Source organism: Labrus mixtus, chromosome 9 (genome assembly GCF_963584025.1).
Source record: "Labrus mixtus chromosome 9, fLabMix1.1, whole genome shotgun sequence".
NCBI lineage: Eukaryota > Metazoa > Chordata > Actinopteri > Labriformes > Labridae > Labrus > Labrus mixtus.
The window spans coordinates 13,279,194-13,306,410 of record NC_083620.1 but is presented as its reverse complement, the minus strand read 5'-3'; the positions used below and the strand labels follow the sequence as shown (position 1 = coordinate 13,306,410).

Below are 27,217 nucleotides of genomic sequence, written 5' to 3'. Positions count from 1 at the left end.
GATCCATATGTATGACAAATTCTTGTAGACACTATTCACATGACCTTTTCCTTCACACAGAGTATTTAAGTTTCAAAAAGTTGCACAATTTGATCAAACCCTTTTTTTTAACTGCAGGACTATCGATTAGGAGTGGGTATCACATCCATTGAGATGAATGTAGGAAATGTTAAAGAAACTGATCGTCGTACTTTTGATCTCACCACACCTTACCGCATATTCAGGTACAGCATGCTCACAAAATTGCAACACACACACTTATGGTCTGTCTTGCTTTATAAATACGTTCAATGTAAACTATTGACCAGAATGTGTGCTTTGTGAATGTTTATTCTATAAGTAAACTGTGCATTAGCATTTAAGTACTCAAGTGTCAAGAGAATCATTCTTTATTGAAAGTCTGAGTAGCTCTCGGTGCTAAGTTTCTAAGGTTAAATTAGATCTTGTTATTTTACTGAGAACTCCCACCATCCAACTATCTTCAGAGTCCTCAGCTGGACATCTTTTGTGAATGTGAAAAGCCCTTTGTGTGAGTGTGTGTGTCTGTGTTGATGTGGTGTGTGTGGTCTTTTGGCTGACAGTGCACAGCCTGCAGCACAAGAGCTCAGCTTGACAGGATGGGGAAAGCTGAAATGGCTTGTGTATTTGTATAAGAGCTGGACTGTGAGTCAGTGTGTGTGTCTCAGTCTAAGTGTGTACTTTTGTCTGTAGTCGGTGGGAAATGTTTGCATATGGTTTTTAAAGAAACAGAGAAGTAACATGTTGTTTGAGGAATGAGAAGAGGAGGAACTGTCTTTGTACAGTTTCCAGCCTTTGACTCTAAAAGATTTAATACAAGAGCCGAGTAAGAGTCAGAACTCAGTGGATCATGAGCATAGAGACCAACAGGACAAACACAGGCTTGTGTATTTCTGTCACTTGGGAGTTGTTATCGACACCATCATGTCGGCATTAACACTCGGTCGTTTGTGTGTCTCTCTTCGCAGTTTCATCGCAGAGTCTGAGCAGCTGCGAGAGCAGTGGGTAGAGGCCATGCGGGATGCGATAGGTGAGGCCTTGTCGAATAGCGAGGTGGCGGATCAGATCTGGATGGAGCCTAGCAACAGTCTCTGTGCAGACTGTGGCGCTTCAAAGCCAGAATGGGCTGCCATCAACCTGTGTGTGGTGGTCTGCAAAAGATGCGCAGGTTTGTGTGTTTAAGAGTTTGGATATGTGTGTACTTTCATTTGAATATTTTAATGGTTTGTGCACTTATATTAGTGAATATGATGTCAGAGAATATGTCAAGTTTTGACGTTATTGGGCACGTCTGTGGGCATTGTACAGGAGAGCACAGAGGATTGGGTCCAAGCATCTCAAAGGTTCGTAGTCTGAAGATGGACAGGAAGGTTTGGACAGAGGAGCTTATACAGGTACACACACACACATACACACACACACACACACACACACACACACACACACACACACACACACACACACACACACACACACACACAAAGTAAAGACAAACGAAGAAAACGTTTTTAAAGTTTTATACATACATGAAAACTATGATTTAACAGCTTAAACCAGGTAGAGCTGCAGATAAATTTAACCTAAAGTACAGTTTAATTACAACAGTATAATGTAACACAGTCTAACACATTAGTTCTTGATAATCTGAGTGAAGTTTTTGTCGATGTATCAGAGACTTTTTTTATTTTCTGTGGTTATTTCGAACTCGAGTTGTTAAATTGGCTGCATTACACTTTTTTACATGCAATTGGGGAAATATTATCAACCTACCCAAAAACACGACTCTGAGGAAGACACAGTGGTGTCGAAACGGTAGTCCTCTGCACCTTAATTAACTGCCATTAAGTGATTTGTATGCTCAGCTACTTTTTTAGTGGATTCTGCCTGTGTGAAGGAGTTCATTGAATTATATTGTTAATGTCTGTGGTCCTTCTCTGAGAGCACCAAACTCCTCATGTGGAGGGGGGCTGAAGGTCAAGAGCTTCCTTCTACTTTGCCCAGAAACAATTGCAATGAAAATAATAATGCAAAAAATCTCCAAACTTTACAAACTGCAGAGTGCATATTATCAAGGGACAACACAAAATCTGCACAATGTAGACCCTCTATGTACTTTCTTCAAAATCTTCTTTATGTGGAACTAAATCTCTCGGATCCTAACTGCGATACAGGTGTTCTGCTTGCTCGGTAACGAGAGGGTTAACAGTTTCTGGGCAGCCAACGTCCCGCCAAGTGAAGCCTTGACACCTTCTAGCTGCAGCGACGAGAGACGACGATTCATCACTCACAAATACCGCCAGGGCAAATACAGGAAGTACCACCCTCTGTACGGAAACCAGAGAGAGCTCAACAATGTAAGTTAACATCACTGTTTTGATTGTTTGCATTTGTTTGTGTTACCCTTATTACTGGGTGTAAATCCACACGCTGTACATTCCTTCAGTGTTGGTCAGCACACCTCAGTAAAAAGAGGCAGGGAGGATTTCAAAGGAATTGAGATGGATGGTTTAGCAATCTAATATGGCTCAACAACTTGTTTGCATTCAGACACCCTTTACTGCTGGTTGTATTATTGACAGCTACATTTACCTCACTATACAGCTCTTTTTCAAAAAGCTTGTGTGCATATGTCTCATTAAGGGGCATAGGCTAAGTTGTGACTACATTTTTCAAGTTGACAGGCTTGGCCACACAATACAGAGCATGTCTGCATTCTCACTATTACTCAAACCATAACTAAGAGTCCAGGAACAAAGAAGCGTTCCACACATTCTAACAGAGCAACAACACAACAGGAGTTTTCTATGAAAATAAAAAAAATGGCAAGACAGAACAACATAGTTGAGTTCCTTAGTTCAAACTCAGGTTTAAGAGCCTACAGATTTAATCTTTATAGATAATTGTAAAAGCTGTCAGCATGCTCACCTCACCAACAAGCATGTCTTACATCTGTTTGATATGTGACAGTAAAAGTGGCTGGTGAGATGTTTTGTTTCCTTTGTAACTGGTGGATTTATGCGAGCTACATTTGTATCGATATCCCCCAATTTGGGGCATTCAAGGAACTGATTTGAACTCCCTAAGGTTAGAGAGAAACCCTAGATGTCCCTAGATTACAAAAGCTGGCTGAATCCCTGATTAAGATCAGCATATAAAGCAAAGTATGCCAAGTACAATAATCCTGATAACTGACATGTAGAACCAGAGACAGACTGATGTTAATACAGGTCAAAATAAGTTGCTCAATTTTCTGGATCAATTCATAGTTAGCCATGTTTGCGAAACTTAAGCGCTCATGCTATGATGTAAGAGAAAGAGAAGAGGCCTCTGTGTTGGAGAAATATTACAATGAAGTCTAAGAATTCCACTACCTGTAGATATCAGCCTTCAGACACACTGTAAACACAGTGTGCTTGTCAGTGGGACCTGAGAAAACATATACCCGTGCCCTCTCAACCTTAAAATGTGTCATTAAAGTTGGACATTGCAGTTTGGGAATTGCCAGACTCGGGGGTTGTTTTAGATGTTGTGCCATTGCTTTGCTTTGTGCCTCCGCTGCAGTGCGCGGTAAATGTCACAGTGTTCAGACTTTGCTTGGTCACTCATTAGCTGCTTAACCCACTTACCCTGAACAATGTGGACTTCTCAGAGACATACTGAGTGCGTTAGTGAGTCACATTAAGCACCTGACTGTGAGTACTATTTTTCCTCCCTCAAGCGTTCAGCCTTGTACCCTTGTGTGTATGTGAGTCACTGTGTTTGGGATGTGCAGGACAAGATATATGAAATGTTCTTATTTTCGCTACTACACTGGTTTTAAGCTTGCTTTGTTTGGCTGCTTGTCCTCCCTTCTTCATTCAGTCCTCCTCCATGATGTCCTCGTCTTCCTGTTGCTGTCTCTTCAGATTGTGATCTCTCTGAGTCTTTTTTACTTACCTTCCTTTCAGTCAGATCTTTAACGATTGTTGATTAACCCGTTCCTCTCTATCCAGAATTAAATAAATTTTTCAGTTTTGCATCGCTACTGTTTCCATTTGGGTGTGTCTTAAGAACAATAGACTGTGCTGTGTGTTTTTGTTACCTGTATGCAGTCACAGTGAAAAGAATTGAGTTCAGAGCAGTGTGTGTGTGAGTTTTAAAGACAGAAAGAAAACTTTGTTTGTGACTTGGTGAGGTAAACACCTACTCATTTTTATCCCCACTTCTCTGCTCTCCTTTCCTCCTTTGTTTTTCCTTTTTTTTCTCCCCTCAATGTGACATCACTACTCACTGCTTAAGCTGGAATGTGCTGAAACCCCGCCTCTCTCTCTCGTCTCCTCCTCATTGTTTGGCCGGGACTGCTGAAGAAAGTTGATCTCTTCCCTCCTGGCTCTCTTTCTTGTTTGTAAGTTGCTAGTTTTCCCTAAACTTTCTGCTAGAACAAGGCACCACTAACTGATTTGTGGCTTTTTGCGACTTGAGAGTGTGTGTCTGTGTCAACTTACATTCATGCTGAGAAGTGACTGAAAAGGAACTGAAAAGTTACAGGTAAGGTTGTGTGTTTGTGAGCTGTAGGAGAAGGAAGTGTGTGTTTGTTTTGTCTCTGTGTATTTAGCTTATTTCTGTCAGGAATTTGAGTGGATGTGTTTTTTAATCAGTATACAGTAGGAATGTGTTTCAATGGACTTTGGCTCTGTGACACTGTATGCAATCTCAGCACAGTTGCACAAACCCATATTTGACTGTATGTGGGGCATAGTTTTGTCATGAGTCGGGAAGCTCTGTGTTACTGTAGCTGTATGCTAGAGAGCACATTAGATGTATTGTGTGTCTGTCTATGTTTTTCACTGGAGGGGCTGAGATAGTTTAACATGCATATTTATGTGTGCGTAGGCATGCGAGCCATCTTTGCATTTTGGGCTGTACTACTCAATCTGTGCCTGCTTGTTTGTGTGTGTCCATGTGTGTGTGTGTTCTCTGGGTAGTCAGAGTAGATGATAGGCTCACCTCCCTCAATAGACATCATTGTTTCTGGCTCTCTCTTCCCCCTTGCTTTGTTCCCCCTCTCTCTGCCTTTAGCTCTCTTTCTTCTCCCCTTAGCACTAGGTAGTCCCCTTTTAAGTTTTCCACAGTCTTAAATTCACAAGTCGGATGTGGTATACTATTGCAACAACATAGTAAACATGTTTTTATTGAAATTATCCCAAAAGAGTTACAGGAATTCAAATAGGTTTCCTTTTTTTTATTAAACTGTGTTTTAGAAATAATTTGAGGTGTCTTTAGTATAACTGATATTCACAATTAAACAAAAGCTGTGGATTGCTAAGTGATGCACTAATGTATTTAACACAGACATCAGTGTTTGCAGTTTTTCTTTAGTGAAACCCTTATTATCACACCTTTGTTAAAACAGAGCTTTATGGTTTGAAGTGTGAAACCTCTTCACTGTTGTGATGTCACATTCGATATGCCCCTTAGGATGAGTTAATTGAGCCTGTGTTGACTGAATAATGGTGACATCTAGCATGCTATTTGGACTTATTTTTAGCAAACTGACAGTAAATAGGCAGCAGTAAAACTCTTTATGGGTTTGTTTTGTGCTTTAACAGTTTTGGAAATTGGCTTTCCACATGAGAGCAGCTCGCAGCTTCATGTCTCTCAGTCCTTCTTTAAGTCAATTTCCTGCTGTTCCATATTCTTTTGTCTCAGCTTTCATCCTCTCACTTCCTCATTCACACTGAAGGATTTAAGTTTTTTTTTTTGGATTTTCTTTTCTTATTTATTTCTCAGGGTTTTCATTCCTTTCATTTCTCTCTGTCTCTTTGTCCTTTTTTTCATTTTCATCCCTCCCTTCTTCATCTGTCTGGATTTTTACCTCCATCTCGCTCGCTCGCTCTCTCTCCCTTTAAACTGTTTCTGGTGAGGTAATGATGGAAAATATGTGGATAACCACTTTTCTGATCTGGATTTAATATACAGATGTGCTTACACACATATATAAATGTGGGTGTGTCCTTTATTGGAAGTGTGTGCGTGCGTGTGTGTGTGTGTGTGCGTGCGTGCGTGCATAAGGGTCTGAGTGTAATGTTGAGTTTTTGGCCAAGTACAATCAGTGTCTGACTAATGTGCCTCACTGAAGTGCTTTCATCTTCCTTTCACAATATTTTTCTTTAGTCTGCGCCTCTCATCAACTTTTTTTTCTCCAGCTCTGTCCAATATAACCGCCGAGGCCAGCTGGAGAGCTAAGATTTTAGACACACCCAGATAAAATCTCTCTCTGTCTCTCCTTCTTCTTCTCTGGGGAAAACTGGGAAAGATTCTTGAATTCCCCTCTCCCCTCTCTCCTTTTGTGTGTGTTATTACATTACTCAGTTTCATAGGCAGCAGATGTTCGAGGATGTGAGGTCTTCAAACATTCAAACCCATTTCCTCCTTCTACTTTCTCCTGATTGGTTCATTCTTATGGTCAGAAGACGCATGGTTGGCTATCGATACATTACAGGACACTGACCTACATCATGGCTTTAACGTGTATGTCTACATGGGACAGTGCTGGTCTTATTAATTTTGACTGTCACATAGTTATAAGGCGTATGAATGTGTCATCTAAACACACTGATCTGTGTGTTTGTTTCTGACCAGTATTGTGATTGTCGTCATATTTTAGTATTTCAGTATTTCACTTAGACATGTAGCTAATGTTCGCCTGCAGGGATTGATCTGAAGTATTGACTTTTCTGGCTTGCAGCATCAGCCTGTAAGCTGAACAATATGGTCGGGTCAATGTGATTGTTGAGGTAGATAAAATAGGAGCCAGCACATGGGCAGTCATTTTCTCTCAGAGCTTACATTGAACAGTCTAAACCCATGGTTTTATTTGTGTGGTACTATTGTGTAGGGTTTTCCTAAATTTCAGGCTACATTGAATGTTTTTGACTTCTATGTATTACTCAAAAGTCCTGGAAAAAGTTTATATTCAGGAGGGTAAAGGAGAAAGTGAACAAACATACATAAATAAAATAAAAACATTAAGAAGATAAGATAAAGGAGAATACATGAGACATGAAGTAAACAGTTTCCAAGGCAAAGGAAAAGAGAGAGTGGTGCCAATTTAAAGCAGAAAGAAGTGAAAATAAGAAACGTGCAGAGATCAGCACTCTGTCGAGCACATGATTTCCCATTGATCTAGTTTTCCAAGATAGCGTGCTAACGTACTGGCACTTGTGTTCTTTTCCTCCCAGTCTTTCATGTTGTAGGTATTCTGACTCTTTAAATCTGTAAAGTTCCTGAACTCCCTCACCTCTCTGTTTTTACTCTGGTTGGACTTGTTTCACCCCTTTAAACCTCAATCTACTCCTAGTTCCAAGTTTTAAAGAGGATTTTTTTTTTTTACCTTTTCCCTTCTTATCTGCTTCTAATGATCAGCTGTATAGAAATGTACAATAATGATTAATGTGGTCAGTTAAAGCAAACACACAGCTCTTTTTTATTTACATGAAACCTACCTGCCAGGGTAAGACACCTGCTTTTAGCTGTGTTAGTTATACTTTAACATTTATGTAGATTTATAGAAGCAAATATCCATTAATCAGTCTTTATATGTAAAATGCCAATTCAATCAGAGGAGACTTAATTGAGAAACAACATTTTTTTTTTTTTAACAATTTAGAAATAAATGTGCATAGTCTTTGGGGATTCAACTCCACCATGACAACTTCATGTACTCTGAGGGGTAATGAGGCCGACAGCAGGATAGGATACCCCCCTATGGAGTCTAGACACTGGTGGTGGTGAAGAGGAAGGGAGGCTGTGATGAGGAGTGGGTTTCTGAGCCTGTATCTGGACTCTGCTGAGCTGCAATGGAGGTGACTGGGGCGGAGGAGGGTTGTAGCAGTTGCACTGAAAAGACAGAATGACTGTGGAAGTGAGAAAACTGTTTTTAGCATTTGGCAGCAGCAGGATGATTGGTTGGGAGAGATTGCGGCGGCAGAATCTGGTTGGTTAAATACTTAAAGAATAAACTCCCATAATCAGCTGATCACCAGAGCAGGGAGACAGAGGAAGTAGTAGGGGGAGTGATTTAGGTTGAATGAAGAGATGAATGAATGTGTGAATTTAAGAATATAACCAGTCTTCCTGCTTTAACTTACGCTTAGCTCCTTTCATAACAAATGTGATCTCAACACACTTTACAAATAGCAGGTAGAAATACCTTACTCTTTATTATACTATCTACAAAGAGCCAACATGAATCCTTCATGAGCACAAATAACATATGACAAAGTTACAGTAGCAAGGAAAAACTGCCTTTAAAGAGGCAGAAATCTCAAACAGAACCAGAGTCATGATGAACAGCCGTCTACAGAATCTGCGTTGGGCTTGTAGAGTGGGACACAGGGAGATGCAGGAAGAAGGATTGCGACAAACACAGCAGCAACAACAACAATGAATAAGATATATTTATAGCTGCAATGTCAGTTATAATAGTAACATTATGTGTAGTAAGAGGAGTAACAAATAAGTGTGTTAATTATAGAGGTTGAAGTAGCGCAGCTCTAAGATTCACTTCAAAAAAGACAATTGTTTGTACCTGCCGATTATATTTTAACATAACTCGCAACAGTTTGTCATGCTAGGGATAAGTGCCTTGCTACAAACCTTTCTGAGAGGAGACCCCAGGGGGAGACCCAGAGTTCGCTGGAGGGATTATATATCCCGTCTGGCCTGGGAACACCCTCGGAATCCCCCAGGAGGAGCTGGAAAACGTTGCTAGGGAGTGGGAAGTCTGGGATGACTTGCTTCGCCTGCTGCCACAGGGGAAGAGGAAGGAAATGGATGGATGAAAATTGTGTGTATATATATAACGTCATAGTTCAGTTTGTTTTGGATGCATTTGCTTTCCTAGAACACCTGCTGCTTGTTCAGCCATGTAATACAAAGTAACCTGAAAAATGGCGGCATGTATCATTTACTTTGAATAAATTGAAAAAATAAATGAAAAGTCTAAACTATTCCAGACTGTTGAAGCTACTGAAATACCTAGAATTCATCTTTGAATGTAAATAACATAACCCAGCTCTGCAGTGTATACCACCTCTATGGTGGAACTCATGTGACCCATATAATAGGATTACTGGAGCATCTGTGATTCACTATATGTGGCTGTGCATACATTTTTCATTCAGATGTCATCAATTTTCTGGGAGACAGTGATATGAAGTTTTCCACAGTGCCGTGTGTGTGTGTAGGGGTCTCTTGTGTAATTTTAATCTTAGTAAATTGGTTTGTTTGTGTGTGCACGTGCGGAGGCTCAACAGTACTTAAATAGAGGAGGGGTTCTGTCTATGTGTGACAGAGTGCTGTGGAATTTCTCAGTCAGATCCAGAGGAGCTTATTGGTTTTAACAGAAGACAGGCTTGTGTGTGTGTGTGTGTGTGTGTGTGTGTGTGTGTGTGTGTGTGTGTGTGTGTGTGTGTGTGTGTGTGTGTGTGTGTGTGTGTGTGTGTGTGTGTGTGTGTGTGTGTGTGTGTGTGTGTGTGTGTGTGTGTGTGTGTGTGTGTGTGTGTGTGTCTGAGTTGTGTTCCACAGCTGTAAAAACACTGCATCCTCCTTTTCTCTGTCAAAACATCTTTCTTATTCCATCCCCTACTCCTTCCTCTTTCTTTAGATTTGCATTCACCATTTTTGGACACATTTTTACTTCATACTGTTGCTCTCAGTTAGTTTACAGTCTGATGATGACAGCATTGTAGTTTCATCCTGTGTTTTTGTAATGTACAAGTAGTAGTGTACAAGAGTTCATTCTGGCAAATTTCTATCAGATAAGACCTTTACTCACTTCACAGTTCAGTTCACAGTCTTTCTCACTTCAGTCTTACTCACTTCACAGTCAGCAAAAGCTTATCTGCACGCAACGCTAGTATCACACATGATGACATACCGTGGTACAAACTGGTTGCATACAACAGCGAGCACATTGAAACCCATCAGGTCTGTCTTCAAGAACACATTTTGGAAGGGAAACCTTTTGCTTTTCTTGTCAATATCATTAGTACAAATCTGCAGTTTCCAAACATTCATGGATGTTTGTCTTAGTTTAAAGTGTTCACTTCACCATTTAATGATTTTATCCAGGAAAAAGCACAATAACAGGATAAATATTATCCAGAGCTCAAATTAGGGGAGACTGTTGAGTACCAACACAAAGAACTACATTAGGAGAAATGGATGGTGTCTGTTAGAGGCACATAATAATGAACCAATTTACCAGCTCATATCAAGGACTGTGACAACTACTTAACATTGACACAAAAAAAAAATTCATGTACAAACATTTAGTCAAGCATAATGTGGTGCAGCCTGTTGCTGTGGGCTTCTGGCTCATCTGACATTTTAACCAGCTTATTGTATGTAGGCCTGTTTGTGTGCTTTTCTGTATGCCGTCCCGTGCAGTGTGCTGCTTTTGTCAAATTGTTTAATGTTTATTTCTGTAAATACGGGCCTCAGGACTACAGATTAAGTTAAACTGTTGTGCTTTTTACCGCATATTTACATAGACACGTTTTGCTGACATCTTGATTAATGTGCGCTGTCCTCATGTAGTAAATTAAATAAAGTCTGTATTTGGTTCTCATGGTTGGACTGTTAAATTATCTCCAAGTGAAGATGATTCTCTACTTCTAGGAAGTACATCAGAGATTGTACAGTACAGTAATGTCTGTGGTAAGAGTTTCCTCTGTGTGTTCAGCGTTCACTAAATGAGTGTGGGGTTTTTCAGTTTTCTTATTTTCCAGCAGATCTGCTTCATATCTCTTCTTGCACATAAAAGTTCAATAGGATGTAATGGACATCTTGGAAATGTCCTCTTATCTAATACTTCAACACAACTAAGAAACATGACGAGAATATAAAAAATCGACCAAAAATATCTAACATTTCTCAAAGCAGTTACTTTACTCTGAGTTCAGTGTTCCTTTTCCCCCAGTGTGCCTCTGGATTGAACTAAAAAATAATTGGGACTTGGATACTAATCACCCTAAAATGACTGCAGGTTGCTTTGTTATGAAATGTGCATAGAGTGGATTTAAAGGGGACTCAACAACTGGCACAAGACTTGGAATGCTTGGTAGCACCCTGTTTGTTGTTTTATCGTAATAATAACCTCCACAGATCCTATAAATCCCTAAATAATTGTCCTAGCTTTTTTTTAAATTAACCGTTCTGTATATTCGTTTTTTCAACAATAACAGGGCACACATCACATCATTTCCACCAGATGAGGGCATAGCAGTGTTAGCAGGTCTTAGCTTCAGGATGCACATTACACTGTTGCACTGCAGTTCTGGATCATGTTATGAAGCCTGACTACACAGACACCCTGAGTTTGACCTCAGCTATTTCCTCTGTAACAAAGCTGACAGAGGATCACACGCCATGGTTAAAGCTCAGTCAGCTGAAAAACCATAATACAAAAGTGATCACTTTATTATCTGTTTAGTATTATTCCCACTACTTTTTTATTATCTCCTTCTCTCTTCTCTTCTATGTCATTGATACTGTATTCCTCCTGGACACTCTCTCATTTGTCCATCCTATTTCAATATATCCCACCCCTGACACCAGGGTTTAGATTAATACAACAGTATTACATCTGCTTTTAGATGAATTGCTTACCATGCTTATTGTGTCTGTCTTCTTTAACTTTGCACATGAGGATTTACTTATGATATTACGTTCTGTTTATCTCTCCAGGCTCTATGTATAAATGTGCAGTGCAGTGATGTTCTGGAGACGGTGAGCCTGATTTTCTGCGGCGCAGATGTAAATTGTTCAACTGGTATGGCAAGTTGGCCTTCCCCTCTATCCCTGGCCAACGCACACTCACAACCTTTACAGGCGGAGCTAATTAGCCACAATCTCAACACAGGTATAGTATAACTCTGCATACCCAGGATCACATAAAAGCTCACAGACATGAGCCGTGTGTGATGGATTCAGATTGTTATCTTGGTTTTAAAATTAAAAAAGATTATTTAGTGTTCATTGAATGCACATCTGATGTCTCAGTGACATTTGTTTTCCCCCAGCAATAATAATATATCTAAATGTTACAAAACCAAACACACATTCCTGCCGTACTAAGGAGTGTTCACAAACTTTCCCATTCACTTTTAAGACTCCCAATAGATGACAGACTTTATGGTATGTTTTGCCCAAGAAGATAATTTAACTTTGACTGTTTTGTTTTTCTCTCCTGCAGAGCTGCCGCGGTCAGAGGTGGGCGGGGACATGGAGGCGCTTCATTATTCACCACAACCTTGTGTGTCTTACAATGGCTTCCTATTCAAAACCGCTTCCATGGCTAGAGCCATCACAGAGCACAAGTCAAGAGAGGGTATTTACAGACGCCTACACATCATCTTATGTTCTTTTCACAAGAAAGCCATAAATAGCTCGAACATTGACAAGATAGATTGAAAACATATTTAGAAGGCTCGTCAAAACAACGTATAAATAGATGAAAATTGTATAATTATGATTGTTTAATCTTTATTTTTTGCCTTTGGTGTAGAGTTCAGCCGTCGCTGGTGCACGCTGAATGATGGAACCTTCAGCTACTATGAGAGTGACAAGAACTCAAACCCTAATGGATCCCTGAAGGCCACAGAGATAGTCTGCTTGGCTGTTGATGTCCATGAGAAACATGGGTATACACACACAAAAACAAAAACATGCAAACGGAAACCTGTCTATTATCCCCTTTGTATACTCTCTGTCTTAAAACACTGTTATACACATGAGAATAAAATATACAGCTAAAACTGAATTGGTACGTTATTATTCAGAATCGGCTGTGATATATACCAAATGTACCGCATGTATGCATGGACACGTGACACAGCTGATTTTAATTTTCCTCTGCTTCTCTCTTTCCCCTTCCTGACCATCAGGTATGACCACACATTTGAACTCTGCTCAGAGTCAGAGCGTCTCTATCTGTTTGGCACCGATGACCCAGACAGCCACAAGGAATGGGTCAAGTCTATTGCCAAGGTAACCACCAAATAACTCACATATATACGAAGACAAATCCTCCTACTTTCCCCCTCAGAGGAGCCTTTATTTGGAGAGAGAAGATTTGACACCATCATTTTTTTGGCAATGAAATTGGAGAGCTCCGCTAAGTGGAAGGTTTGCAGTCCTAGCAACGCTAGATTCGGGAAGTGCTGCTTAGCGGTCAGGACCGGGCTGGCTATTGCTGACTTGTTTCCTGTGTTGCTTATTTTCCTTCAGAGCAGCACCCTTAACAGCTGAGATAAATGTAAGCTGCATTATGGAATGAAACAAACAGTTTCTTTGATCCTCTGCTCACAAGTGTTGAAAGCCATTATCTGCTTTATTCAGACGCATCAGCCAAGGTGTTCAAGAGCTTCTGTAGTTATCTGTAAATCCTTTTAATGTGCCAGTTAGACTGAGAATCATACAGAACCTGAATTTATACAGATGTCTGTTGGATTGGCTGGATTAAGAAAAATTGTCTGTTTCTTTATTGTGACTCAAACGAAAGGAGATTTTAGTTGCATAGTTGCTGAAACACCACTCTTCATGTGACCAGCAATCCCCTCACATTGAATTATTGTGAAGGAGCTTTAACCTTTATTCTAACAACTTAATTCATATTGGTTTTCACAGAGCGCTTTAGTAATAGGTTGACTAAAGTGGTTAATTCCTCATCAAAAGAGCTGCAAAACAATGATGTATGAATCACAAATAAACGCGATGCTTTCTATTTATTTGTAGAGCCTCATCCCAGCCTCTGCAGAGCCTTTATTGAGGTTGGGTTTTGAGCGGATCGGGCGTCTGAAGTGTAAAGATGGTCTGAACCTTCAAACATCCAAGGTCGGCTGGTTTGCTCTGGTGGGCTCCACACTTCACGCTTACCTCGGGGACAACCAAGGAGAGGAGATCCACCTCCGCAAGCTGAATGAACTCTGTGAGTGTGACGTAAACACAAAAATACACACTCATACTTTTGAATGAATACACACTGCCGTCCGTACACGCATGAAGTCAGATTGAAAGCAGTTTCAAGCTCAGACAATCTGTTAAGCTTAGGAAAATATGATAACTCTGTTTTTGTGTTTTACAGCTATTCAACAAGACAATGAGGTGCTTGTGCTGGTGGAGAAAGGCAGGTGAGAGAGCAGTTTTAATAGTTATTCACAGAGAAAAAAAAATCTGTGTTTGCATCTATGCAGTTCACAAGTCAAGAGTTCAACAATTGGACATAATATTTTAAAAACGATAACATAATCAAATCTTTAATATATAATTTTTTGTCTTTTCTAAAGTTTTTCCACAATTACATGCTCTTGTTTGCCATCTTCTCTTCAACTGTTGACTGTTTTTTGTCACTTGTTAACCCTTCTCTTCTCTGCTCGACTCTCTTCCTTTTTTAAGAACTCTGTACATTGAGGGAGAGAGGAAGTTGGACTTTGCCGGCTGGTGCAGTGCCATCCAGGCGGCAGCGGGTCGCGGAGGAGACACTCTGAGCCAGCAGCAGCTGACAGAGACAGACATCCCTGTCATAGTGCACAGCTGCATCGGCTACATCACGCAATGCGGTGAGACACGGAGACAGAGATATTGGAACAAATGGTTTTAAAGAGAGTTTCCTTCATAACACGCTGTGTGTAGACACAGAAATACACACACACACAGGCCTTAAGCCATTCTCCTTATCTCTACCACACATGTACACATGCATTTACATCACAGACGTATATATATATATATATATATATATATATATATATACAGGCTGCTAAGCTGTAAGCAGTTTTGATCTTTCTTGCCGTGACTGTGTTTGCCGATCTGGCACTGTCTATTTTTCTGTGTCTGTGTCCTTGTGTGACTTAAACTGCAGGATATCTGGCTCTGCATGAGAACAGCAGAACGCGAGAAAACAAAACTACTCTGTTCCACCTCTGTATCTCCCTTTGCTCCTTCCTTTTCTGTCCCTCTCTTTTGTTTCCCATCTTTTATCCCTTGTTACTCATTCTTTGTCTTCCTCCCACCTCTAACAGCTGACCTGGCTTCTATCACTCGGACTACTCGTCTATTTCTATTTGATCCTTTCCTCCTCTCACTCTTACATGTCTACTGTTATCTGTATGCACGTGTGTTTCCATATATATATATATATATATGTGTGTGTGTGTTCCTCCCCCTGTGTGTGGCTTCCTTATAATGATATTCTATATGTTCTTGTAAGGAATATTAAACCCTTTGGTCAGTTTTCCAGGATATCCGGACAGAACTCTTTGGCTTCTTGTAATAGTTGTGGTCATTTATCATGACACAATGTGACACTCATGTAATCATCTGTTGTGTTGTAATATAGTGCAGGATATTTTAAACCTTATGACAAATTATTGAAACATACTGGACCTCTGATGATGGAGACATAAAAGGAAATGCAGCTCATCATTGACCTTTGGTGTCTGTTTATCAACAAGTGACACACTCTTTGTAATGGGCAGAAGCCCTCTAGTGGACACAATGTGTACTGGGTCATTTAAGCAGTTATTCACTGTCAGGACATTTTCATATATTTTCTAATTTATGTCTTAAAACTATCTATTATTATAGACACTGAAAAATGTAAAAGACACATATGCTGTCCCTTTATCCTTTATCTTACGTTGCATTAATGTTCCTGTTTAAAACCCATCTCATGTACATTTTACAAGTATTTGAATTTCCTGTGTTGTACATTCATTTTCTTTCCAGGCTTGACGTCTGAGGGGATCTATCGTAAGAGCGGTGTGAACTCCCGCGTGGCAGCGCTGTGTGAGAAATTCCGTTGTGATGCTCGCAGTGTTCGTCTGAGGGAAGGAGAGCACCAGGTGGACGACGTGTCCAACACACTCAAACGCTTCTTCAGAGAGTTAGAGGAGGGACTGTTCACGTCAAAGGATGCCTCCACCTGGCTCAATACTGCTGGTAAGACTTACCACACTGAGGTTGTTCTCTTAAGTGCAGTCAAGTGCTGTGATTTGAGAACAGGTCAGTTCACCCGCAGCATAAAACACATTTTTCCACTTACGCCCAGTGGTACCTTTGGTACCGTGGTACTTTTATATTTATTTCATGAGGTTTGAAGATACTGTATGTGTCACTAAGAATCCTATATATGTCGCAGTCTCCCTTCTATTTCCTTACACTTTCATTTTGTGCTTCCACTCTCGTTTCCTGACACTCCTTTTGATCCTGCTTCCCCCCTCCGTTTTTTACTATTCTCCTTCCCCCTCTCTGACTCCAGCCATCCAAGATGAAAGTATGAAAATCTCCCAGTACCAGCTGCTGTTTAAGAGACTGCCTCGTGTCAACAAGGCTACTCTACAAGCTCTTATTAACCACCTATATTGGTGAGAAACACACAAACATAAATACACATCAACATCCTCTTGTATGTGTCTTGTGTGTCTGTTGTATGCTCATGTTTTTGACCTGCATGTGTTTCAGCGTGCAGCGTTTTTCAGAGCTGAATCAGATGAACCTCCATAACCTGGCCATAGTATTCGGTCCCACACTGTTTCAGACTGACGGGAAGGACTACACTGCTGGTCGCGCCGTAGAGGACCTCATCCAGTTCTACACACTCATCTTTGAGGTCAGACTTGCTACTCATTAAAAGACAGGCGGCTTAGTAGGAGGGCAACATTTTTTAAGATAAGTTCAAATTGAATGTCCTTGTCGTGAAATCTGCTCCTGACAATGTCCTGAATCTCCAGAGAAGATTAAAAAAACATACTTTATAGAGGAAATGCATAACAACACATCACCACACAACACAAAACTTTCCATTCCTTTGTCTTAAGTAATGACAGAAAAATGTGTACATCCACAAAAAAACTTTCAAGAACAGATTCTAGCCAATACTTTTACAGTTGTATTTGAGCATTTATTGTTTGAAAATACTTTAGTGTTCGGGGATACAATGATGTTCTTGGAGCCATCAGTTTGTTATAAAAATACTATTTTAAAAAGGTAGAAGCCATTGTTAAACGTGACTTTTATTTAAAGAAAACCAGCCAGCTACAGAAAGCCTTACTGTAAGCACATTACATTTTTTATGATAGGATTGTGAACAGCTCACGTTACATCAATACTGAGTTGAGATTTCTGCTCGAGATCTCAAGAGTGCCATGATGTGTCATTCAAGTATTATGCCACATGATGACTGATTCATTATTTGCAGGTGGATGAGCAGCAGCTAAAGAAGCAGCTAGAGGAGATAACTGTTATCATCCAAGTGCGAGAGAAACTCAACATGAAGTTTCCTGTGAGTCTCAAATATTGCCATCTTGTTTATTCAAGATAAAGATAGTTTGGGTAACCGATTGCTTTGGAGATAATCTGTTTTGTTTTTCTTCACTGTATTGACTTCTGTGAGAGTGTGACATGATAATCTTGAAAAAAAACATCTTTGTTTTCATGCCATGTAAATGGAGAACTGGTTGTCATTTTTGTTTGTTTGTGTGCCCCGGACACTTCAGAGCACTGAACCTGGAGGTCACTTCATCTGCACAGTTTATCTGGAGGAGAAGAAGGACACAGCAGAGCAACATGTCAAGGTGATGTAACAAGACAGTTAAACTCTCCATTTAACATTTTTAGCACCCGGTTCTTCTCTGGGTTGGCGTTAAATTAGTGCTGCAGGGTAACTCTACTGTCGGCCCCTTTGCTGAGTAGCAGTGTGACTTCCTCTTTCAGATCCCCGGCTCTATGACAGCAGCAGAGCTGACCTGTGAGGTTCTGGACCGGCGTAACATCCCGGTTAAAGACAAAGAGTACTGGAGCTGCTGGGAGGTCAGCGAGAAGGAGGAAATGGGTAAGAAAGGGAGAGGTTGTTTATTTTTTGTGGATAAACATTTCTTTATTGACCTCTTCTATCCTTCAGCCGTCTTCCTCTTTAAATCCACATTTTCTGCCTCTATTATGAACTCTTTATTCAAAAAGCAACATGGCCTTCTCATGTTAAATTAACATGAAAGAAGAACAACAAACAGCTAAACAAATTTAAAGGCCTGTAATCTTGTGTGTAGCTCTCCACTCAACCTGCAGTCCAAAGCCAAAACATAAACTCCAGAGACAAAGAGATCACTGTCAGCGATGTGACAGTGTGTCGTGGTTTGTTTTGAGCCCGGTATGTGGGCCATCTGGTTCCCTCCCAGGAAACCTTGTAGGTGGCTTATCAAATGCCAGAAACGCTCAACTCATCTGGCAGATTTCCTGTCACCGGACAGAAAACCCAACCTGCTGGTTAGAGGAAGTCACGGAGGAACGATATTGAGTAAATAAAGAAATCGTAAAAGAGGATGAGTCATGGGATGAGCTGGAGGGGATTCTGTCAGTCACCTTTCAAGACAAACAATATCAGAAGCTATTTTTAAAGCTTGGTATGTAGGTGTACTGCAAACATAAACACATTGTCAACGAAATTCAAAATTCTTTAAAATAGAAACTCAAGAACTTTCTTAAAGCTTTAAAAACATTGGTGTGCCGGTGGTCTAGTGTTAAGTTTGCGCACCCCATGTACAAAGGCTGCAGTCCTCAAAGTGGTTAGCCCAGGTTTTTGAATCGGACCTGTGTCCCGCATGTTAATCCCACTCTCTCTATCCCTGATTTCTGGCTCTATCCACTGTCCTATCTCTACGTTACAGGCCCCAAAATACATTTTTAAATTAAAAAAGTGCACCAGTGTCAATTGTTGTGACAAGAGCTCAGCCTTCTCGTCACATTGTTTTACACAACCCTCTGCTGTATGTCGCTGTGCTTTCTTCAGAGCGACCGCTGCACTACCAGGAGCGAGTCTTACCCATCCTTCACGCCTTTGGCACAGACTCCAATCTACTCATCAAGAAGCATCTCGCAATGGACATGATGATCCTCTACTTAGGTGAACACACAGACCATATGGAAACAAAATGATTCTCTCTTCTTCACAGTTCACATTGTTACTATCTGTCAATCTGCCCTTCAGCCAGTAAAGTGGATGCATCCAAACACGGCAATATGAAATTCAGAGAAGAGCGAAGTATCTTGGGATTGGGACTCTCCTCTGGAAGTTTTCACGACCGATATTTCATCCTCAATTCCAACTCTCTGAGAATGTACAAAGAAATCAGAGTAAGTATTTACAGAGTTCATCCATATCAAGTCTTCACTCTCTGTTCGTTCTCAGGCTAATTCACTTTGTTTCTGCCTCTCTTTGTCTCTCAGAGTAATCGTGCAGAGCGTGAATGGCCCGTAAAAAACCTGAAGGTCTACCTAGGAATAAAGAAGAAACTCAGGCCTTTCACATGGTGAGCACCTGAAGCACTGATGTCACTTCCTGTCATCCTCAACAGCAGTACAGAGTGGCAAAGCCACAGCTAGAAAAGTGTGACCTGTGATACAATTCCAGGAAAAAGAAAGGAACAATTGAAGCCCACAGGGAAAATATCTACTACTACTGTCGATCATTCATGAAGAAAATCTGAAAATACTATTTTTTTCTTCCCTGTAGTGTATAAAGAGCACAAGTCTGTGTGAAAAACAGTCGTGCTAAGAGTTATCGAGTCTGATACCTTTATAAATATTTTCAAACAGTGAATTTGAAGTGTACACCACTACTATAACTTCAGTATATAAGAAGTTATGCACCCATCCTCTGTTTGTGAGAGTTTGAATAATCCACTAAGCAAAATACAAGATTAATCATTTAAATGTAGACTAAAAAATCTTCAGATTTTAGACATCTTAGTAGTTATGAATGTACTACATAAGGCAACCACTGACACATGTTATAAACAATCAGATTGATTAAAAGAGAGTCTTAATATGGTTAAGAAGACAATATTTTTTACAAGATTTAGGAAACAATTGTTATTTTTTAACATACTTTTAATGTTCTTTCTTCTCTTTGTTTATTTGAAGCAAATGTTTCTTCAAACCTTTTCTGAAATGGCTCATTTGGGATTGTGAAAAGAGTGACCACAAGGGGGCAGACTGAGCTCATGAATCACAAGCACTTGAGCTTTTTATGATTGTTGTTGCTTGTTATTGAACTAATCCAATCTTTCTTATCTGTTTCTCTGTCTGTTTTCTAGTTGGGGGCTGACAGTGGTGTATGAGAGTAAGAAACAAGAGAAGTCCGAGAAACAGCAGTGGTGAGTAAGCTGTCCAGAGCGTCATCTGTAGCTTGTAGACCGATCTATACAAACATAACAGTCAGACAAGACGTCAAAGCTGAGGACAGTCCTACTGACATTAAACAAGCATAGATGGTTTATTCCAAACTTTTCCCTCATCTGTGCTACATCCTAACCCAAGACAGATTTGGTACATACAGTTAGCCATCTTAATGCTCTTTAGCTATCTCCTTAAGTGAGTGTGGTGAATAGACAGGAAGAATGTAATTTTCTTATTTAAGTGTATTCATTTCTATCCTCTTCCTTCAGTTAAAGCCACATACTTTTTTTTTCTTTTTTATATCTCTGGAGTTGTGTTCAGCCTTTAGTGGTAACGGATTCAGTCCTCCTGTGACGTTCTCTGTTGATGCCGCCTTATTTTCCCTTAGTGGCAGCATAATCTTAATTTTTGATGCGCATGTAAACATGACCAGTGTTACAAACAGCTAGCTGTATCTCTGTAGGCAGAGAAAACGGGTCAGATCCCTGCGTGAGAGTTTGGAAGAGGAGGCATATGAAAGGTCGTCTCCACCCAGGAGGGAAACGCACATGACTACACCTGTAACCATGACTCTATTTTAATCCTGACTCTGTTGACATGAACATGCTTCTGTATGTACACTACTTTTATAAATGTGTGTACATCCCTGTGCATCTCTCAGTGTGTGTCCATGTGTTCCTGTTATAGTGGGCTCTACTCTGTCAGCAGCAGACTTCAGCTCCGTTGTAACAGGAGCGCTGTTCTCGTCACGCTGTAGGCAGCAACGTCCCCTCGGTTACGCTTTGTGGCCTTATCGCTCACAGAAAATGAAATACGCACACCTGAGAGGAAGTGACAGAGAGAGGGGAATGGAGAAGAAAGATAAAGAAGGCATACAGAGGAAGTGGAAAAAAGAAAGGCAATATGTCACACTGAAGAGGGAGAAACTGTATGTTAAGAATAATGTGAAAATATGTTTAAAAAGATGGATGAAGAGCAAGAAATTTTGGGCTGACTAAAGGCTTTTCTTTTAATCTAACATAGCTACCTGCACTCAATGCTCATTCTTGTCCTGTTTTATAACTCGTAGTACTTGTTAATTTTCCCAATTTGTAGCAGTATCTTATCAGCAAAAGGTAGCAGCCGCCATCTTCTCACCTCTAATGGATGTGGATATATATATATGTATATATATATATATATATATATATATTAGAATATTATGTAGATTTGAATCAGTGTCTTATTATTAATCTGCAGTGATAAATGAGTAGCATGTTCTTTCTCTGTAGCTGATAATGTTCTAGATTAGCGACCCAGTTTACTGCAAAGAAAGAACATGATTGTAGAACACAGCAGAATACAGAACTGTAGGTATGCACGCTCGAGTAGAGTCACTGTACTGTTTCGTATCCCAACAAGCACTAATGAGCTCTGCTGGCATTAATGATGTAAACTTGGGAAAAAGGGGAGGTGTGTGTGAGTGTGTGTGTTTCTGAGGTGTGTTAGCATGTGTGCCAAATCTCTTGATGGTAGCTAAATTTATATTTGGTGTATTCTGCTCAGCTCTCCAGTCGGAATCAGTGTTTTGTTGCGTCTCAGTGGAGAGAAGTTGCATAATTGTTGTAGTATACATCTGTGCTCATAACAATAATTACTGTTTAAATAAAACCTATTTATTCAGCATCACAGCATGGCTGATGGCTCAGAGGGCTCGATGACGGCTCCTTTAGTGGCATAAATATACACACTCACATAGACATCACAGAGAAATCTAAAACCTTTTTGTGGATACAAGAACACACTGAACACTGCAGGCACTGATCACTGTCTCTGATTGTGTCGTTTTAAATGAGGAACAGCAATAAGATGATGTGTCAATTTCTTTAATATCTTTGACTTCCTCTCTCTCTCTGTTTCTTCTGGTTGTTTATTCACATTTCCCTTAATGCCTATCTCTCCTCTTTCCTCCCAAGACCACATACACACACACACACACACACACACACACACACACACACACACACACACACACACACACACACACACACACACACACACACAACCTCCAGATTTTTATCACGCTGTCTACCTCACTTTGTCACCCTTTTTTGTATTTGCAGGTATCTTTGCTGTGACACGCAGTCAGAGATGAGGGAGTGGTATGCTACTTTTCTCAGTATCCAGGTGCGATATTCACTCTCTCACACACAAAAAAAAAAGAACAGTTTTAGAACTACTTTTAAAACACCGCCCCTATTTTTCATTATTTAAAACTCATGAATCATGATATCTCACTGTTTACTACACAGCCTGCTAATCCTGTTTTCAAACTCTCCTCATTGTGGATGTGGTCATAACCGTTATGTGAAGCAGTTTTGGATTGATTATATTTTAACAGGAAAATTAAAATGTCAATGGGACGGTTACCTGAGTCTAAAACTTCCTTTTCCCCTGGCCACATTATTGCTGCTTCCTAAAATCTCTCTTTTCTTCCTCTTACCACTTCTCCATCTGCCTGTGTTCTCATTACAGTATGATGGAGACGTGTGGCCTCAAGACGGACTCAAGCAGACACGTGTGAACCGTGTGATGCCGACAGACACGCGTCATGGTAACGTGTCGCTGATTCCACTGCGTGGCAGTGAGAATGAGATGCGGAACAGTGTAGCAGCTTTCAGCCAAGACCCGCTTGCTGTGAGTGAACCTACCAATCATGGGGACTAATCTCGGACAAACCAGGAAGCTCAGTCGAAAGCTCCTGGCTGATCAGAGACATTCATGCTGTTCAGGTGGTCCAGACCCTCAACCTTAATCCTCAGTGAGCAGAACAAATTTACTCTGAGCGTGTGCTCGTTGTGTGCTATGTACTTTACATTTCCAGATCAGGAGAATTCTACCAAGTTTAAATATTTGAGATGTATGATTGTGCATAGAAATGTGGGAAAACATGCACATTCAGTGATCTCTCATTATTTGTCTTTCTCTTTCGTCATTTAGTCATCTCAAAAGGAGGACATAGGGTGAGGGTAGAACCTGTGCAGCATCAACTGTCTCTGATCCATGATTTATCATTAATTTAACCATCATGACCGGATCTGGGTTCTTTAACTTTAAATTAGACTTTAAAGCTCTTTAGCGTACGCTAGTGTGTGTTGTTTTTTTAAGACCAGGTTCCTGCACAAGAAAAAAAAAAAAAAGACCAATTTGTGCCTGGCACTAAAAGTGTTTAAGAACCCAGACAAAGTTAAGAGGAGTTGACAGCTGCATCTTCATTTTGTAGGAGGTTTGGACCAAGAATCGACTAAACAGAATTTAGAAATGTTATTTTGGTGAGGCTCTGCCAAAGCTGGCTGCAAAACACCAAGGACAGAAATTAAGACTTAACATATTTGAAATGAGCTCATGCCTGCAAGCAAACTCTGGTTAATACTGTTTTTCAAAGCACTGCTGCCTTATCAGCTCACACAGTTGTATGCTTAGCAAGTATCTGACAAACATCAACATTGGTTCTCTGGACCATATTTCAAGTGCACTGACATTAAACCAGACCTGTTCAACGGCATCAGCATCCCCACTTTCCATCTGTTCTCTTATTTTCATTTAAAATAGAGTGCAGCCATCCAAAAATATTCAGTCTGCACTAAGTCTTTGTGCTGAGGGACCAAATGTCCACAATCTGATGATGCAGTCATCTCCTCCTGCTGTTTCAGCCATCACATGCCTCTCATTAGTTTGCTGCAGCCTGCAGCAGAACACAAGAATTCAACTCAGTCTGCTGTTACTTTCTCTGGCACCATCACCATGCCAGGACTGCTGTGTAGCTGCCTTCCAGATATTTTCTATTGATCATCGTTTTGTTTTTTTGTGCATTATTTGTGTAAACAGTGAGAGGAGGTGTGATTGCTTTGGTGATGGGGCAGCAGCAGGAGCTGGGTTATTTTGCAGGATGTTTGTGTGCGTGTGAGAGACTGACGGCACTCCAATGCAAAGTCCAATTTTCCACCTGAAGTGAAAATTGATATTGGATGCTGGCCATGTGTGTTAGTTTGTCTAGATTGTGTATGTATGGGCCAAACAGAGAAAATCGTTGACTGCTCTTGTTCTGACACTCAGGCTGAATCTGTGATGTTTGTAAAGACGTTTGAATGTCAGCGCCACATTTTTCACCACATCTCTCTTACTCCTTCCTCACAGACTAAAAAAATATTTTTCACACTCCTCTTATCTCTGTCACCCCCCCCCCCCCCCCCCCCCACATCTTAAGTCCATCACTGTCTTCACCTCCCTCTTCTTTTACACCTCCCCAACTCTCTCCATTTGTACTTCCCCCTCCCTGTCATAACCCCATTTGTTGTTTATCTTTCAGCTCTTTAGAGATGTTCGATAATGGTTGCAGAAGCACAGGTAAGGCAACTTATCTTGGGGGACATATGTGTTTAAAGTTGCTACTATATAGGTTAAGCCATGAAAGCCTCATATTTAAGTCTGTTGTAATATATATATTAATATATTTAAGATGTACATGTTAAAGTATAGAATGTAATGGCACTAATTTGATTTCTTGACTCCTTGAAGGTTTGGTGGTTGCCCTCAAAATTTGAATGACATCATCATTCTTCCACTGTATGGACCAGAAAGAAGGACAATATTAAAAGTTTGTGGATTATGGCCTTACACAGGCTTCTGCTCCTCTGAATATGAACTGGACCATAAAGCAAACGGACAACAGGATCACATGTATATTACAAACCGCCGCTGGTTTCCATGCGCAGAAGAATTTCACTTGACTTGATGTACAGAACTGGAACCTTTTGATGGACAACAATCATGAAGTCCTGACTCGCATTGTGCTCAACGTGCAGGAAGTCTGCGCACAACATTTCACTGTTTGCATTGTTTAGTATCGTTGGGACACAATCACTGTGTTGCATTATGGGACAAAGGCATGAAAAGATATGCTGAGAGAAACTGTCATTTCAATTTGTTTCAGAAAAGACTTCTATGGACCATTCTAGGCACAAGCTATGAGTGCTGAGTTTGTTTTAACAGGTAATTAAAGTTATTGACTTGCAGTTGTAGCTGAATCCTAATTTAATATGTTTGCTTGTTTTTATATGTTTACTCTTATTCTATTGCTTAAATATTGGTCTTGGACGCAAAGCTGATGTCGGAGATGACGATGACCTAATTTAGTCTAGAATTTGTTCCACTGAGACCAGGACTGAGGAGTGACAGGTGACAGGTGACAGATCTTTGTTACTCTGCAGGACTTTGCCAGTATGTTCAAACCTTCCTTAGAGTTTCTTTTTTGTTGCTTTTTGTTTGTGAATGGAACATTTAGTAAATAGTTGTATTATAAAGTCTCCGTAGTGTCTGTTTAAGGGTGTGAAGGAAGGAGAGGCATGTGTGGAAAAACACATTCTCCTTAGAAGAAACTTCTGGTTGAGGGCCAGATGGCTTTTTACTTTTACGTTTGGAAAATGTGATATAATTATTTACTATTTTTAAATCATATAAACAAAATTTAACTTAAATAGGTCACATACTGAAGCCTTGTTATTATTAGAGGTATTATTCTGTACATAATAGTCAGTTTAGTCACTAACCAGCTGTATTTGTAAAGTTTTACATTATGAATTAGTCGTATTGGAATAAATATGTTCATCATGCACAGCGTAATATCTTTGCAGCAGTTTGTGTTAGTTCATCAACGACTCTAACACAGTGCACAAAAGTTACATTTAATGATCTGTAATTAAAGTGGATTAAAATCTCTACTATTTTTCTACTGTTTTTTTTTTGTTTTGTTTTTTCCCCCGAAGAAGAGCCACGAAACATTCTGTATGGACTGTAAGAACTTGTCAAAAGCTGCTTAACCATCTGGAATGAGCTGACCAATCTTCAAAACCTTGTTTCCTGTGTGGTATCCTAAAGTGTGACCTTTTTTATTTGGACGACAGAGAATGCTAGCTCCACCTCTGCTGGTAGGGCAGAGTTATTTTCAACTGAAATGTATTTATTTTTATTTTTGGCTTTATACAGTATGCCTTTATTGTAGAGACAGGACAGCTGATAGAGTTGGAAATCAGGGACAGAGAGAGCGGGGAAAGACATCCGTCCTATGACAAGGAGCCATAGGATGGATCCGAACCCGGGCTGCTCTAATGGAGGACTATAGCCTCTGTACATGGGGCGCGACCACCAACCACTAGGCCACCGGCCCCCCAACTTAATATTATTTTTTACACTTTTCAAAGCAATTATTTATGTAAAACATTTAGTGTGTGTGTGTGTGTGTGTGTGTGTGTGTGTGTGTGTGTGTGTGTGTGTGTGTGTGTGTGTGTGTGTGTGTGTGTGTGTGTGTGTGTGTGTGTGTGTGTGTGTGTGTGTGTGTGTGTGTGTGTGTGTGTGTGTGTGTGTGTGTGTGTGTGTGTGTGTGTGTGTGTGTGTGTGTGTGTGTGTGTGTGTGTGTGTGTGTGTGTGTGTGTGTGTGTGTGTGTGTGTGTGTGTGTGTGTGTGTGTGTGTGTGTGTGTGTGTGTGTGTGTGTGTGTGTGTGTGTGTGTGTGTGTGTGTGTGTGTGTGTGTGTGTGTGTGTGTGTGTGTGTGTGTGTGTGTGTGTGTGTGTGTGTGTGTGTGTGTGTGTGTGTGTGTGTGTGTGTGTGTGTGTGTGTGTGTGTGTGTGTGTGTGTGTGTGTTGCCCTCCAGCCCAGACTTCAGCCGAAAATATAATTACACCCTAGACAATATTCATTCCCTCTCCATGCTTTTTATTCTCTTATCATTGTTTTCAACATTGGATCACAGTCAATGTACAATCATACATGTTATCATACTGTTCATCAGAAAAGACTAATCAAAGTTAGGTACAAGTGATAAAAAACAAAAGTATTAAATTATTCCAGTCTATTACCACAAACTTAAATTCTATGATTGAATTCTTCTTTCTTCTTATGTGCCCTCTGGCAAACATTTTCAAAGTGGGATGTCTTTCTGGAGTCA

The 27,217-nt window shown here is 40.3% G+C and overlaps 1 protein-coding gene across 3 annotated transcripts in view; it reads left to right on the top strand.

The window, feature by feature from the left end:
- LOC132980296 (arf-GAP with Rho-GAP domain, ANK repeat and PH domain-containing protein 1-like) overlaps positions 1 to 25,994 on the top strand; it is a 45,805-nt gene extending 19,811 nt beyond the window's left edge. For 2 of the 3 annotated variants that reach the window (XM_061046348.1, XM_061046350.1), the window contains 25 exons: positions 118 to 224; positions 987 to 1,186; positions 1,327 to 1,412; positions 2,190 to 2,372; positions 11,749 to 11,923; positions 12,257 to 12,391; positions 12,569 to 12,704; positions 12,948 to 13,050; positions 13,798 to 13,990; positions 14,147 to 14,192; positions 14,458 to 14,621; positions 15,790 to 16,002; positions 16,322 to 16,427; positions 16,525 to 16,672; positions 17,261 to 17,344; positions 17,559 to 17,636; positions 17,776 to 17,893; positions 18,848 to 18,961; positions 19,046 to 19,191; positions 19,285 to 19,367; positions 20,154 to 20,213; positions 22,338 to 22,401; positions 22,750 to 22,911; positions 24,584 to 24,621; positions 24,793 to 25,994. In XM_061046348.1, the coding sequence (XP_060902331.1) occupies positions 118 to 224; positions 987 to 1,186; positions 1,327 to 1,412; positions 2,190 to 2,372; positions 11,749 to 11,923; positions 12,257 to 12,391; positions 12,569 to 12,704; positions 12,948 to 13,050; positions 13,798 to 13,990; positions 14,147 to 14,192; positions 14,458 to 14,621; positions 15,790 to 16,002; positions 16,322 to 16,427; positions 16,525 to 16,672; positions 17,261 to 17,344; positions 17,559 to 17,636; positions 17,776 to 17,893; positions 18,848 to 18,961; positions 19,046 to 19,191; positions 19,285 to 19,367; positions 20,154 to 20,213; positions 22,338 to 22,401; positions 22,750 to 22,911; positions 24,584 to 24,604 (2,925 nt within the window). In that variant the 3' untranslated portion in view covers positions 24,605 to 24,621; positions 24,793 to 25,994. The remainder of the gene's footprint in view (positions 1 to 117; positions 225 to 986; positions 1,187 to 1,326; positions 1,413 to 2,189; positions 2,373 to 11,748; positions 11,924 to 12,256; positions 12,392 to 12,568; positions 12,705 to 12,947; positions 13,051 to 13,797; positions 13,991 to 14,146; positions 14,193 to 14,457; positions 14,622 to 15,789; positions 16,003 to 16,321; positions 16,428 to 16,524; positions 16,673 to 17,260; positions 17,345 to 17,558; positions 17,637 to 17,775; positions 17,894 to 18,847; positions 18,962 to 19,045; positions 19,192 to 19,284; positions 19,368 to 20,153; positions 20,214 to 22,337; positions 22,402 to 22,749; positions 22,912 to 24,583; positions 24,622 to 24,792) is intronic. The other variant, XM_061046349.1, reaches the window with a different exon arrangement.
- Positions 25,995 to 27,217: the final 1,223 nt, after the last annotated feature.